Source organism: Leptonychotes weddellii, chromosome 7, assembly GCF_054177405.1.
Source record: "Leptonychotes weddellii isolate Sample4059 chromosome 7, ASM5417740v2, whole genome shotgun sequence".
Lineage (NCBI taxonomy): Eukaryota > Metazoa > Chordata > Mammalia > Carnivora > Phocidae > Leptonychotes > Leptonychotes weddellii.
In genome coordinates, this window is record NC_138375.1 from 247,828 (window position 1) to 260,140 (window position 12,313).

Here is a 12,313-nt window from a genome sequence, read left to right on the forward strand (position 1 = left end):
CCCCCACAACAGTGAGAGCAACCTCGGGCGGGGACCCCGTCCTGACGGCCACACATCCCCCCCACTGAGAGCACCCCCGGGCGGGGACCCCGTCCTGACGGCCACACATCCCCCCAACTACAGTGAGAGCACCCCCGGGGCGGGAACCCTGTCCTGACGGTCACACATCCCACCCCCGCAGCGAGAGCACCCCCGGGCGGGGACCCCATAGAGAACCCCCACCCTGTTGGTCCCACCGCTCAGGCCCCGCCTTTCCGGCGTGCGGCGGAAGCGGAAGTGCCCGCGGGCGCTGCTCACTTCCGGTCGGGCTGCGGGCGGCGGCAGTGGGAGGTGAGTGGGTGGCGGCGGCAGTGGCCGTGGGCGGGCTCCGGGGCGGTGGTCGCCGAGGCGCCGGGACTGGGGGGCGGGTACGCGCGGCCCCGGGAGGTGGTCCGCACAGCAGGCCGCTCCAGTGACGCGGCCCGCGCGCTCCGCGGCCCGAAAGGCGGGCGGAGGTGGTGGCGTTGCGGTCCTCCCGGGGCCCCGTCCTCCCGGCTCGAGGAGGCAAGCGTGGACTCCGAGAGCGCCGCTCGCTGGAGAACTGCGGGGGCAGCGCGCTGGGCCGGCGGCGGCCCCGAGCGGGCGGCCGGGGGGATGCGCGGCTTGTCGGGTCGGCGGCGGTGCCGGTAAGGTGTGGAAGCAGACGAGAACGGAAGCGTGCAGGTACGGAGTTCGCCGTGGAGCGGATGTCGGCTTGCCTCCCGGTGCCGGGGTTCACGGCTCGCGCCTTCGGCGTCTTGGCGTTCCTCTGTCCCGCTGAGACTTTGCGCTTTGGGGTGGTACCCGGTCGGTCAGGTGGAAGGAGAGACCGTGCCGGCAGCACGGTGCTGTTGGAAAGACAGTTAATACAGAGCCCTCCGTGGAGATGGTCCGTGGGGTTGAGGGTTCTGCTGTAAGCATGTGGGGTGGGGGGGCGGGTAAGGAATTTAGGGAGAGGACGGATCTTTTTCATCTCGTCAAGAAGTTGTATACAGAAAACATGCATGGAAATAGTGTAATGTCTGAGGCCAGGGGCACACATGTTTATTAAATCCTCTCATTTGCCAGACGCTCCCCGGATACCCCTTTGGCGCCGGGACTAGGGCATTGGAGCTGGGATGGAAGGTAGGTTTGCTTGAGCAAAGGTGCCTTTTGCCCTCTCATCTTTGTTTATTAGGGTTGTTAAATGTACAAAGTAGAATTTCGGATGTTACAGACAGTAATGATTTTTTAAAAATATGTCTTTTAAGTTTAAGATTTATTTATTTGAGAGAGCGCGCATGCGCGAACACGCCTGCAAGCGGGGAAGGGGGGCCAAGCCGGGGGGGGGGGGGGGGAGGAAGAGAATCTCAAACTCAGAGCCCTGAGCCCCGACACAGGGCTTGACCTCACGACCCTGAGATCACGACCTGAGCCGAAGTCAAGAGTCGGGTGCCACCCACATGCCCCAGTAGTGATTTTTTTGAGGGGCATGTGCTGGGACTTGAGCTGGGGGTGGGTGAGGCGTGTTGAGGCATATGCTGTCCGGGTGCTTCCGTGTCCTCATTGAGGCCTCCCCGCACAGCTGCCCCACGAGTGTGGCCAAAGGGTGCTATGAAGGTTCCAGAAATTGGCTCTGTCTGTGGGAGAGAAGTACCTTGGAGACTGACATCTGATAGGATGAGGGGTCTAAAGTCCACATAGAGACATCCTCCATTTGTTCATAGCTCATACCTGTAAATGCCTCTGCTTTACTTAAAGGTAAAAGTGCCTTCATATCTGAGTTCTGAAAGCTTATATCTATTATTAAGGAGTTCATAATCCTGGTTCAGCTTTCAGGTTTACTGGATTAATGATCTCAGATATTCTCCTTATAGCTCCATTGTGAACAGCTGAGACTGTTAGGGGGAATGAGTTTTGTACCGACCTTTTCTACCTTCCTAACACATCTTCCCCTCCTGCTCCCTCTCTCCCTGTTCACACAGGATGCCTCTAGTATGACATGTGCTGAGATTCCACCTGCTTTTTAACCATGAAGGAGACAGACCGGGAGGCTGTAGCAACAGCTGTTCAGAGGGTTGCTGGGATGCTTCAGCGCCCGGACCAGCTGGACAAAGTGGAGCAGTACCGAAGAAGAGAGGCCCGGAAAAAGGCCTCAGTGGAGGCCAGACTGAAGGTACGAGACTAGAGGCCACAGGCATCCACTTGACTCCCAGTCAGGATAGATCCATTTACCTTGAGTTCTGGGTTCCTGCATAACATCATCATTGTAGTTTTGCTAAATTAGATTTTGTGATGATCTGGAAAGAGGCAGAACAGACCATAACCCTTACTTAACACATTCCTTCCAAAACTGTATTACCAAGCAGTAGATTATAGAGAAGTTTGTGGGAATATTGGAAACACCAAAGGAACAATCTTTTAAGCACCCAGAAGTGTCCTTTTAAATTTTAAACAATATTAGAAGAATAGCAGCTATCCTTATTTGTTAAAAGGTCTTCTACAGAGTGCCACTAGAGATCATTTTGTTTAGAACTTTTCAGCATACGCTGTAGCTGGCTGGCTGTGTGCCAGGCACTCTGCTGGCACTGGGCAGGAAGGAGCGAGGAGAGCGAGGCACAGTTATTAAGCATGTGAGAGTGGGACAAGAAAGAAAATTATTCTTTTTCAAGGTATTTTGTGATTGGTTTGGTTTTCAACTTAATTTGTATGAAGAGGTAAGGTTTTGTTAAAATACAGACATTCAGTGTAGTTATAAAAATGTTAAGACCGTGGCCTGCTGTGATTGATAGGCAGCAGAGCAGTCTTGGGGGTGAAGAGAATGCCCTTGAGGAAAGTTCATTTTCTTTTTTTTTTTTTTTTTAAGATTTTATTTATTTATTTGACAGAGAGAGACATAGCGAGAGAGGGAACACAAGCAGGGGGAGTAGGAGAGGGAGAAGCAGGCTTCCCCGCGGTGCAGGGAGCCCGATGTGGGGCTCGATCCCAGGACCCTGGGATCACGACCTGAGCCGAAGGCAGATGCTTAACAAGTGAGCCACTCAGGGGCCCCTGAAAGTTCATTTTCACACTCATATGGCACTTGAAAACACTTAGCATTTGGATAATGGCAGGCTTGATAAGACAGGATGAGGATCATTTGTACCAAAATGAAGCATCCAAAGACTGGTGGGCCTATTTAAAGCAGTAGTTTTACTTTAATTTAAAAAACAGTTTGGACTTGCTTCATTTTTAGTCAGCATTTTAATCTGTTCCAGAAACTTGTGGGATTAGCTGATGATCATCAGTAGTGGCCTAGAGAGTGGCAGCTTAAACGGCTCCTGGGTCGAATGTGTACCTGGCTTTGGTTATGCCAACTGGCCCTCCCTTCTTTCCCCTCCACTGGCTGCCCCTCCTTCATGTCCCCTCCCTTTTGGCTGTGTATCACTTGCTGATGGCATTTCGGCATGCCAGTGGAGTGAGTCTGAATCCCAGATGTACCAACTCTCCGCAGTGGGGCCAGCCATCCTTGAGCCAAGTCTGGTCGTGGCTGAGTGGCAGGAGGCCCTCTACCTCAGAGCTGATGAGCAAGTCCTGACAGTCTGAGATGAGGCCTGAGGGAACTGTGGGATGCTTGGGGAGACCATGTGTGGAGTCCTCCTGGGGCAGCCACAGGACCTGAGGCATGCCCATCGTGGTATCCAGCATCTTCAGGCTGAGGGCCCAGATGAGGAGTTTAGGAGGTTTTCTCAACAAAGCTTTAAAAGGCGTTGTTCTGTTCTAAGGCAGCAGTGAAAAAAAGGAAAAGCTATTTTGTGAATCAGTTAAGTTCTTTTTGAATTTTATTCTCTTTTCTCTGAGTATTGACTACTCCCAGCTACTGAAATTTGTCTTCTGTGAACTTGAACCTCCCGAGGAAGACTTGTTTGTGGCTGTCCTAGCTCTGCTCACCATCCCCTCGCCCCCGGGTGTCTCCCCTAGGCTGCAATCCAGTCCCAGTTGGACGGTGTGCGCACAGGCCTGAGCCAGCTGCACAATGCACTGAACGATGTCAAAGACATCCAGCGGTCCCTGGCTGACGTCAGCAAAGACTGGAGGCAGAGCATCAACACCATTGAGAGCCTCAAGGATGTGAAGGATGCTGTCGTGCGGCACAGCCAGCTTGCCGCAGCTGTGGAAAACCTCAAGAACATCTTCTCAGGTGGCTGCGGGGGTTGGGGAGACAGCTGGGGATGGCCGGTGCTTTGGGCGTCAGGGGCAAAGTGCTGTCTTTTCTCTTTTCTGTGACTCGTTTTTCCTCGCTGTACAGGTGATGAAGAGGTAGATCCAGCTTTTTTTGCGGTGTATTTTGTAGACCTCCCTTGGTGTGGACAGTGTTTGATTCCCACCTGTATAGTTAACTTCTTGTTTGCACTAAGGGTGGAAGGGACCAGTTGAACAAGCCAAGACCAGTAAAATGCTTGTAGTTCTGTTTGGATAGAGGCACAGAAATGGGTTAACAGAATAAGTGCTTGTGAGCTTCATTCCCTGGGTTGCAGTGTGGCTGTCAGATCAGTAGACCAGATGGAACTCTGACAGGTGAAAAAGAGAGAAGCATCCCCGTGAACAGGACAGACAGGCCAGTTCCCAGCTGGAGAGGTGATGCAGGCAAGTGGCAGTTCCCAAGTGGAGAAGAGTGTGCACAGGCCGGGGGGGGAGGGCACAGGAGGGAAACACTCTGCAGCCTTGGTCAGCATTGGGCAGGATCTGGTGGAGGCCTTGGGGCAGGGTGGGGTGGGGTGGGGACAGGAGGTGTGGGGGTGGCCCTTTCAGAGCCATGTCCTAGTACCTCACCAGTGAGAGGCTCTGCTGCCTATCCGGGAACAGTGTCATTTGTCATGTGGGTGGGGCTCCATGTCTGCTCAGCACAGTCCAGAGATTGTCTCACCCCTCATCCCCTCACCTCTGTCAGGGTCACCAGCATCCCAGCAAGAGACCTTGGGATGGTCTGACCCCTTCCCTTCCTTTATCCCGTGTCTGGTCTCAGTGAATTCTTTCTGTCCTTTCCTAAACTCTGCTCGCCCCCTGAGCGTAATCTGCCACAGTTCTTCACACCAGTATAAAGGCACATCATGGTGGCCCTGCTCCACCCGCATTGTACCTTGGTAATTTGTGTCCTCTTCGGCTCCTTTTCCTTGGACTCCTCTCACACTCGTGTCTGATGGCAGCGTTGTTGAGTACCTGGCCCCCTTGCTCGTCTTCCCAGGGTCTGATACTTGGGGCCATGTTCCAAGTTGCTTCTCACATCGCGCCCCCCCCCCCCGCCCCCAACGAATGGCACAGCATTGCCAACTCCACAGTGGGTGCTAAGGAAGCAGCTCGTCTTGGTGACTGTTGGCTGCCTGGAATTGGAACGTCGTCCCCAAGCCTGAATGTCCTTCATGACACTGAGCCAGCACCTTGCTAGTTAATTTCCCCCCTTATGATTTCCTGTTGACTGGCAAGATTTCCTTCTAGTCTTGTAAAGCTAATGTCAAATGATCAGCAGTTGCTTTACTGGAAGAAGTTCATCCACAGGAGTTGAAAATAATTTTCTTCCCTTGAAGAACAAATGAGGTTATGTTATATACGCATTTTTGTTAGGAGTAGACTTTATTGGGAAGATGTTGTGCTGGTTTGACCCTCTTAGACTTTTCTCATTGCCTGTAATTTGGTAGTATTGTGCACACAGCCTTTTTCCCCCCACTTTGTTTTAACATGAGATACACTTAATATAAAATTTACTATCTTGATTGTTTTTGAGTGTACAGTTCTTTGGTGTTACATACTTTCACGTTGTGCAGCTGTCACCACCATCCACCCCCACAATTCTTTCATCTTGTAAAACAAACTGTACAGTGCTGTGTGTCCGTGACATGCTAGTAAAACTAAAAGAAAAAGACCAAACTTTGCACCCATTAAATGATAGCTCCCCATTTCCCCTCCCCTTACTAGTTGTGGATCTATTTAGATTTTCTGTTTCTTCATGAGTTAGTCTCTCTAGGTTTTTTCCACTATGTCTAGTGCAAAAATTGGTTGGTGTACAATTGTTCATGGTACTCTCGTGATCCTTTCTATTTCTGTAGAATCAGCAGTAATGTCCCTACTTTCATTTCCGATTGTAGTATTTGAGTCTTCTCTCTCTCTCTTTTTTTTAAGTTAATTAGCTAAAGATTTGTCAATCGTTGATCTTTTCAAAGAACCACCTTTTGGTTTTGTTAATTTTCTCTGTTGTTTTCCTATTCTCAATTGTGTTTCTTTCTGCTTTTCTCTTTATTATTTCCTTCCTGCTGGTAGCTCTGGGGTTAGTTTGTTCTTTTTCTGATTCCCTAAATTATAAAGTCAGGTTGTTGATTTGATAGTTTTCTTCTTTTTTTTTTTTTTTTTTTTTACATAAGCATTGACAGCTATACACTTGTCCTTAAACATTGCTTTCTTAGATCCCTTAAGTTCTGGTGTGTTGGGTTCTTATTTTTGTCTAAGTATTTTCTAATTTCTCTTGTGATTTCTTCTTTGACCCAGTGATTGAGTGTGTTAATTTCCACTAATTTGTGAATTGTTCATCTGTTACAGATTTCTAACTTCATCCCGTCTTGGTTGGAAAAGATACTTTGTATAATATTTACCTTTTCAAATCTGTTGAGATTTGTTATCTTACATAAGGTCTATCCTTGAAAATATGCTCTTGGGAAGAACATGTGTGTGGCTGCTGGGTGGAGTGTTCTGTATATGCCTATTAGATGTAGTTGGTTGATTGTGTTGTTTAGGTCCTCTGTGTCCTTCCATATCTCCTGACTGGTTGTCCTGTCCACTACCGTGAGTGACATCGAAGTCTCCCAGTTATTACTAGAGAACTGTCTATTTTCCAGTTTTGTGAATTTCTGCTTTGTATATTCTGATGGTCTCTCATTAGGTGTGTAATTGTTTATAATTGTATCTTCTCACTGTAGGAGCCTTTTATTAACATATAACGTGCCTTCTTTGTTTCTTGTAAACTTGATTTCAAGTGTATTTTGTCTGGTATTAGTGGGACCACCTGCTCTATTTGGGTCACTATTTGCATGGAATGTCCTCTACCACCCTTTCATTTCAACCCTGTTTGTGTCTTTGGATCACAAGTGAGTCTCTTATAGATAGCATGTGGCTGGATCTTGTGTTTTATCCTTTCTACCAGTCTCTGTCTTTTATTTGGAGAATTTAATCCATTCACATTTAAAGCAATTACTGAAAATTTGTGACTTATTTCTGTCATTTTGCTATTTGATTTCTGTGTGCCTTACAGCCTTTTTGTCCCTCATTTCCTGCATTCCTGTCTTCTTTGTGTTTAGTTGATTTTTTTGTGGTGAAATGTTTTAATTCCTTTTTCATTTCCTTTTTTATGTATTCAAAAGCTATTTTCTTTGTAGTTACTGTGGGGATTACATTTAACATCTAAAATTAAAGTACTCTGAATTTATACGAGTTTAACTTCAGTAACAGGCAAAAACTCTGCTCCTACACAACACTGTCTCACCCCCTTTCAGTTACTGATGTCACAAAATTACATCTTTATACGTTGTCCAAAAACATAGACTAATTGTTTTTTATGCATTAGTCTCTCAAATTATGTGGAAAACACAATGTGGAATTATACACCAGTTACAGTAAACTAGCTTTGGACAAATAGTTTTTTTCCCTTAAATATATTAGTCTTTTAAATTAAGTAGACAAAGTAAAGCGACAAACGAAAGTTACCATAACACTAGCTTTTAGAGTTACCTGTGTATCTACCTTTATTGCCATCTTTATTCCTCCCCCGCTCTCTGCGTTACCATCCAGCACCCTTTCATCTCACCCACAGGACTCATTGGGGCAGCTCTCCAGGCCGAGGAGTGCTCAGCTTGTGCTTGTCTGGGAGTGTCTTTGTGTCTCCTTCACTTTTGAAGGACAGTTTTGCCAGATGTAGGACTCTGGGTGACTCTTGTTTTCTTTTAGACTTCAACTGTCGCAGCCAACTGCCCTTGGGCCTCCAAAGTTTCTGATGAAAAATCTGCTTGTGGTCTTACTGAGGCTCCCTCGTAGGCAACCAGCTGCTTCTCCTCACTGCTTTCCAGGTTCTCTGTCTTTGATTTTCAGCAATTTGTAATGTGTCTCGTTCTGGGTCTCTGAGTTCTTCCTACTTGGAGTTTATTGAGATTTTAGATGTTTATATTCCTGTCTTTCATCAAGTTAAGTAAGTTTGATCATTATTCAGATAATTTCTTTGTTTCCTTTCCTTTCTTTTTATCTTCTGGGATGTCCACAGTGTGCATGTTGGTCCACTTGACATTTTAAAACTTTTAAAACTTGTTTTAAAGTCTTCATCCAATAGAGGGGCGTCTGTTAAGCGTCTGCCTTTGGTTCAGGTCATGACCCCAGGGTCCTGGGATCGAGTCCTGCATCGGGCTCGTTGCTCATCGAGGAGCCTGCTTCTCCCTCTGCCACTCCCCCTGCTTGTGCCTGCTCACTCTTGCTCTCTGACAAGTAAATAAAGTCTTTTAAAAAAAGTAAAGTCTTCATCCAGTAGATCGACAACCTAGTGTTTCTTAGGGATGGTTTCTGTTGGGTTATCTTTTCCCTTTGAATCTCCATACTTTCCTGAATCTTTTTATGTCTTGTGATTTTTGTTGTTGTTGAACGTTGGACATTTGAATCTAATAACATAGTAACTCTGAAAATCAGATTCTCCTTTTCTGCCGGGTATGCTGATTTTTGTTTATTGTTCTTGTTTTGGTTATTGTAGGCTGTCTCTGTGCTGAGGATTAGACTGAGATATAAATTGAAGATCTTCTCAGGTCTTTTCTGAGCCTGACCTTTCCCTGAGCATGTGCAGGCGCTTTTTAATTACCCTGTATATGAGGTTGCTTTTGGATGTCATTGTCTTTAATGTCTGGAGGGGGAAGGAATAAAAATGGAGGGGGGAAAGAGGCACTGGCTCTTTAAATCATCTGGAAGTCACCTGGCTCTAGGGCGAGGGGTTTGCAACAATGGTGGCCTGAGTACAGTAACAATGGGTTCCACCACTGTGTCTGCATCTCCCTGATAGGAGGCAGCAACCAGCATTTGGAGCACAGATCCCCAATGTTTGGAGGACATGGTCCTTTTTGCTCACCTAGGTTCCCTCAATCTGTGTGCAGGCTGCTTCGGGAATGCGTGGCGGGCCAGGCTGGGGCTGGTGCTGGGAAGGTGCTCCTGTGCTAAGAGCTGAAATTGACCAGAATTAACCACAGTTTACTGCCAAGCCATCTCCTGGAATTTGCCAGCCTTCTGCAGACTCCACAGTTCCAAAATAGTTATTCAGACGGATTCTGCCAGTGCAGTTGCTGTCTGGTGTGGAGACAGATTCCTGGTGCTCTCTCTGCCATCTTCCCAGGGTCCTACCCAGCCATTTGTGTGGTTTTTCATGGTGCCATCTTGTGCCTTTTTCCCTAGTGCCCGAAATTGTGAGGGAGACCCAGGACCTCATAGAACAAGGGGCGCTCCTACAGGCCCACCGGAAGCTGATGGACCTGGAGTGTTCCCGGGACGGGCTGATGTATGAGCAGTACCGCATGGACAGTGGAAACACTCGTGACATGACTCTCATCCACAGCTACTTTGGGAGCACGCAGGGGCTCTCGGACGAGCTGGCCAAGCAGCTGTGGATGGTGCTGCAGAGGTCACTGGTCACTGTTCGCCGTGACCCCACCTTGCTGGTCTCAGTTGTTAGAATTATCGAAAGGGAAGAAAAAATCGATAGGCGCATACTTGACCGAAAAAAACAAACTAGTTTTGTTCCTCCTGGGAGGCCCAAGAATTGGAAGGAGAAAATGTTTGCCATCTTGGACAGAACCGTGACGACTAGAATTGAGGGCACACAGGCAGACACCAGGGAGTCCGACAAGATGTGGCTCGTCCGCCACCTGGAAATCATAAGGAAGTACGTCCTAGATGACCTCATCGTTGCCAAAAACCTGATGGTTCAGTGTTTCCCTCCCCATTATGAGATCTTCAGAAACCTCCTGAGCATGTACCACCAGGCCCTGAGCACGCGGATGCAGGAGCTTGCGTCCGAAGACCTAGAAGCCAATGAGATCGTGAGCCTGTTGACATGGGTCTTAAATACCTACACAAGGTAACTCCAAAGTTACTCTTATATTTTCTTTTATGTAGAGTTGAGTTGTTTTGCTCCAGCATGTGCTCAGCACCCTCAGACTTTGTTTTCCTACTGATGAAAGCCTCCCCTCTGGTCCCTGTGTGGGCTTAACCTTGAGGTCAGGGCCCAACCTCTGGTTGTGTGAATGCTCTTGTGTTTGGGTGGTGCTCCTGCCCTTGACGTCCAGTCCCTAGTAAGCAGTTCAGCATTGGGCTCTTCCATGATACTGAGTGCTCACTGTGCACTAACCCATTTCCTTCTTACGGTGACACCCTGAGTGTGTGATTTTACCTTGGGGGACGGGTAAGGACACATGGGCGCAGGATTTCCGGGGACCTGCACGGAGTCACAGGGGCCACCAGCTCACTCCTCCTGGCTTCCAGGCCCTTGCCCCCCCCCGTTTGGTTTCTTCTCACCAGTGTCCTGGAAAAATCCATTCTTTTTACATTTCAACCTTGAGGTTTTGTTACTTCACAAAAGGGACGTGGGCCATTTTGTGCTTGTATTCGTTTGACGTAGGGTTTGAAAATGGAGGCCATGGCGGGGTATTCTGACATTCTTTAAGTGTAGCTAGCTGAGAAGAAGATGCATTTTGATTTTGCAGGGTTTTGTGAATAGAGAACAGTATAGAGTACTGTACTGGAATTATTTTTAGCCTGTCTGCTCATGTGCAGAAATTTGTTAAACCTCTTGCTTTAGCAATAAGGTTTTGGATGTTTTGTTTGTGTTTTGGTAACTGGTCATAGTAGAGAATATGTACATCTCAACATAAAATGGGAGAAACTCTCTCATCCATGATAGTGATGGTCACTCTGTCCGGTGTGTCTGCAGCTTCACTCTGCCAGGCCTGGGTCCTGCCCCCTGGGCACTGCCCTCGCCCCAGCCACAAGCCCAGAGTGATCACCATCTCCCCATCCTGTGGCCTTCTCTGTACAGGGCTCAATTTCACGTTACCCCATGAGGAAAGCACTGTTAGGGTCATATTCGTTTGCTTGAGGAAGCAGGCGCAGGGAGTCACGTGCCCAGCATTTACATGGACAGCGAGTAGAGAGCAGGAGTAGAATCTGGGCCCTGGGCCCTTTCCCTGCTCCAGCCACCAGACTGGGGGTGCTTTTGTTGGTGTGCACAGTTTTGTGTCTTGGTTTTGTGTGTTTTTCTGTGTGTGGACAGCTGCATACTGGCCACCTTTTTAGCATTTGGACTTTCTAGTGGGAAAAATTGGATTGCTTTCATACTAGAAACATTTCACGCTGAATTAAGGTTCTTGGGTGAAAATCTAGGTTGAGTGAATAGTCTTTTAATACTTGCAGATTTTTATGAAGTGCCTTTTCACTGAGGAAGACCTTGTATTTCTTATAGATAGTGGACTAGCTGTGAGTACTCAGTGTTTTCCTCGTAAATACGTATTTAGGGAATATGGCAAAAGGTGTGTGTATTTTTTCTGAACATTCAAACTTTGGACTTTTAAGAACCCAACCACACAGAGATAACTTTTTTATGGAAACTTTTTTCTGAAATTCAGTCCACATCCATTCCTTCTTAAGCACACTTGTCCGAATGCATTGATACTTTTGCTGACTTATGTTTCATTATGAAGTTCAGGGATCAGCAACGTTAACTTCAGCGCTTATGTTTCTGAATTACTGTACTTGTTTGTCATTCCCTTGTTCGATAGGACCTGTCTACTCAGCACCTCCAGTTTGCCAGGCCCTGGCCTTCCCCAGGGGGAGGTGCTGGGCATAGACCAAACATATCTCCCCCATCACGGGGTTTCTTTCCTGAGTGATGTGGGTGCAGCGGGCTGAGGCCAGGGACAGAGGTGCCTTATGTGGCCACTTCTCACCCAGTGCTCTCCCCAGGGCCCCGCCTCTCCTCCCTGACACAGTCTTGAGGGTGGTTGGGTGTTTGTGTGTCAAAAGAAATAGCAACACTTAGCTGAGCATTTTCTGTCTTCCTGGTAATTACTCTTTCTCATACCTGGTTTTGCCGTAGTGCAGAGATGATGGGGAACATGGAGCTGGCCCCAGAAGTGGATGTCAGCATCCTGGAGCCTTTGCTTTCTCCAGATGTGGTCTCTGAGCTGCTTGACACGTATATGTCAACTCTCACTGTGAGTACAGCAATGTGTGGTCCCAAACCAGGCTGTGTTGGCTCCCTAAGTCATGC

At 47.9% G+C, this 12,313-nt stretch overlaps 1 protein-coding gene across 2 annotated transcripts in view; it reads left to right on the forward strand.

Annotated features, from left to right (window-relative positions):
• Positions 1–263: 263 nt before the first annotated feature.
• Positions 264–12,313, forward strand: part of EXOC3 (exocyst complex component 3) — a 20,833-nt gene continuing 8,783 nt past the window's right edge. The window contains exons 1-6 of one of the 2 annotated variants that reach the window (XM_081825825.1): positions 264–330; positions 1,087–1,143; positions 1,983–2,173; positions 3,958–4,177; positions 9,445–10,126; positions 12,140–12,257. In XM_081825825.1, coding sequence (XP_081681951.1) covers positions 2,030–2,173; positions 3,958–4,177; positions 9,445–10,126; positions 12,140–12,257 — 1,164 coding nt within the window. In that variant the 5' untranslated portion in view covers positions 264–330; positions 1,087–1,143; positions 1,983–2,029. Of the gene's footprint in view, positions 331–455; positions 703–1,086; positions 1,144–1,982; positions 2,174–3,957; positions 4,178–9,444; positions 10,127–12,139; positions 12,258–12,313 lie in introns of those variants that run through there. The other variant, XM_081825826.1, reaches the window with a different exon arrangement.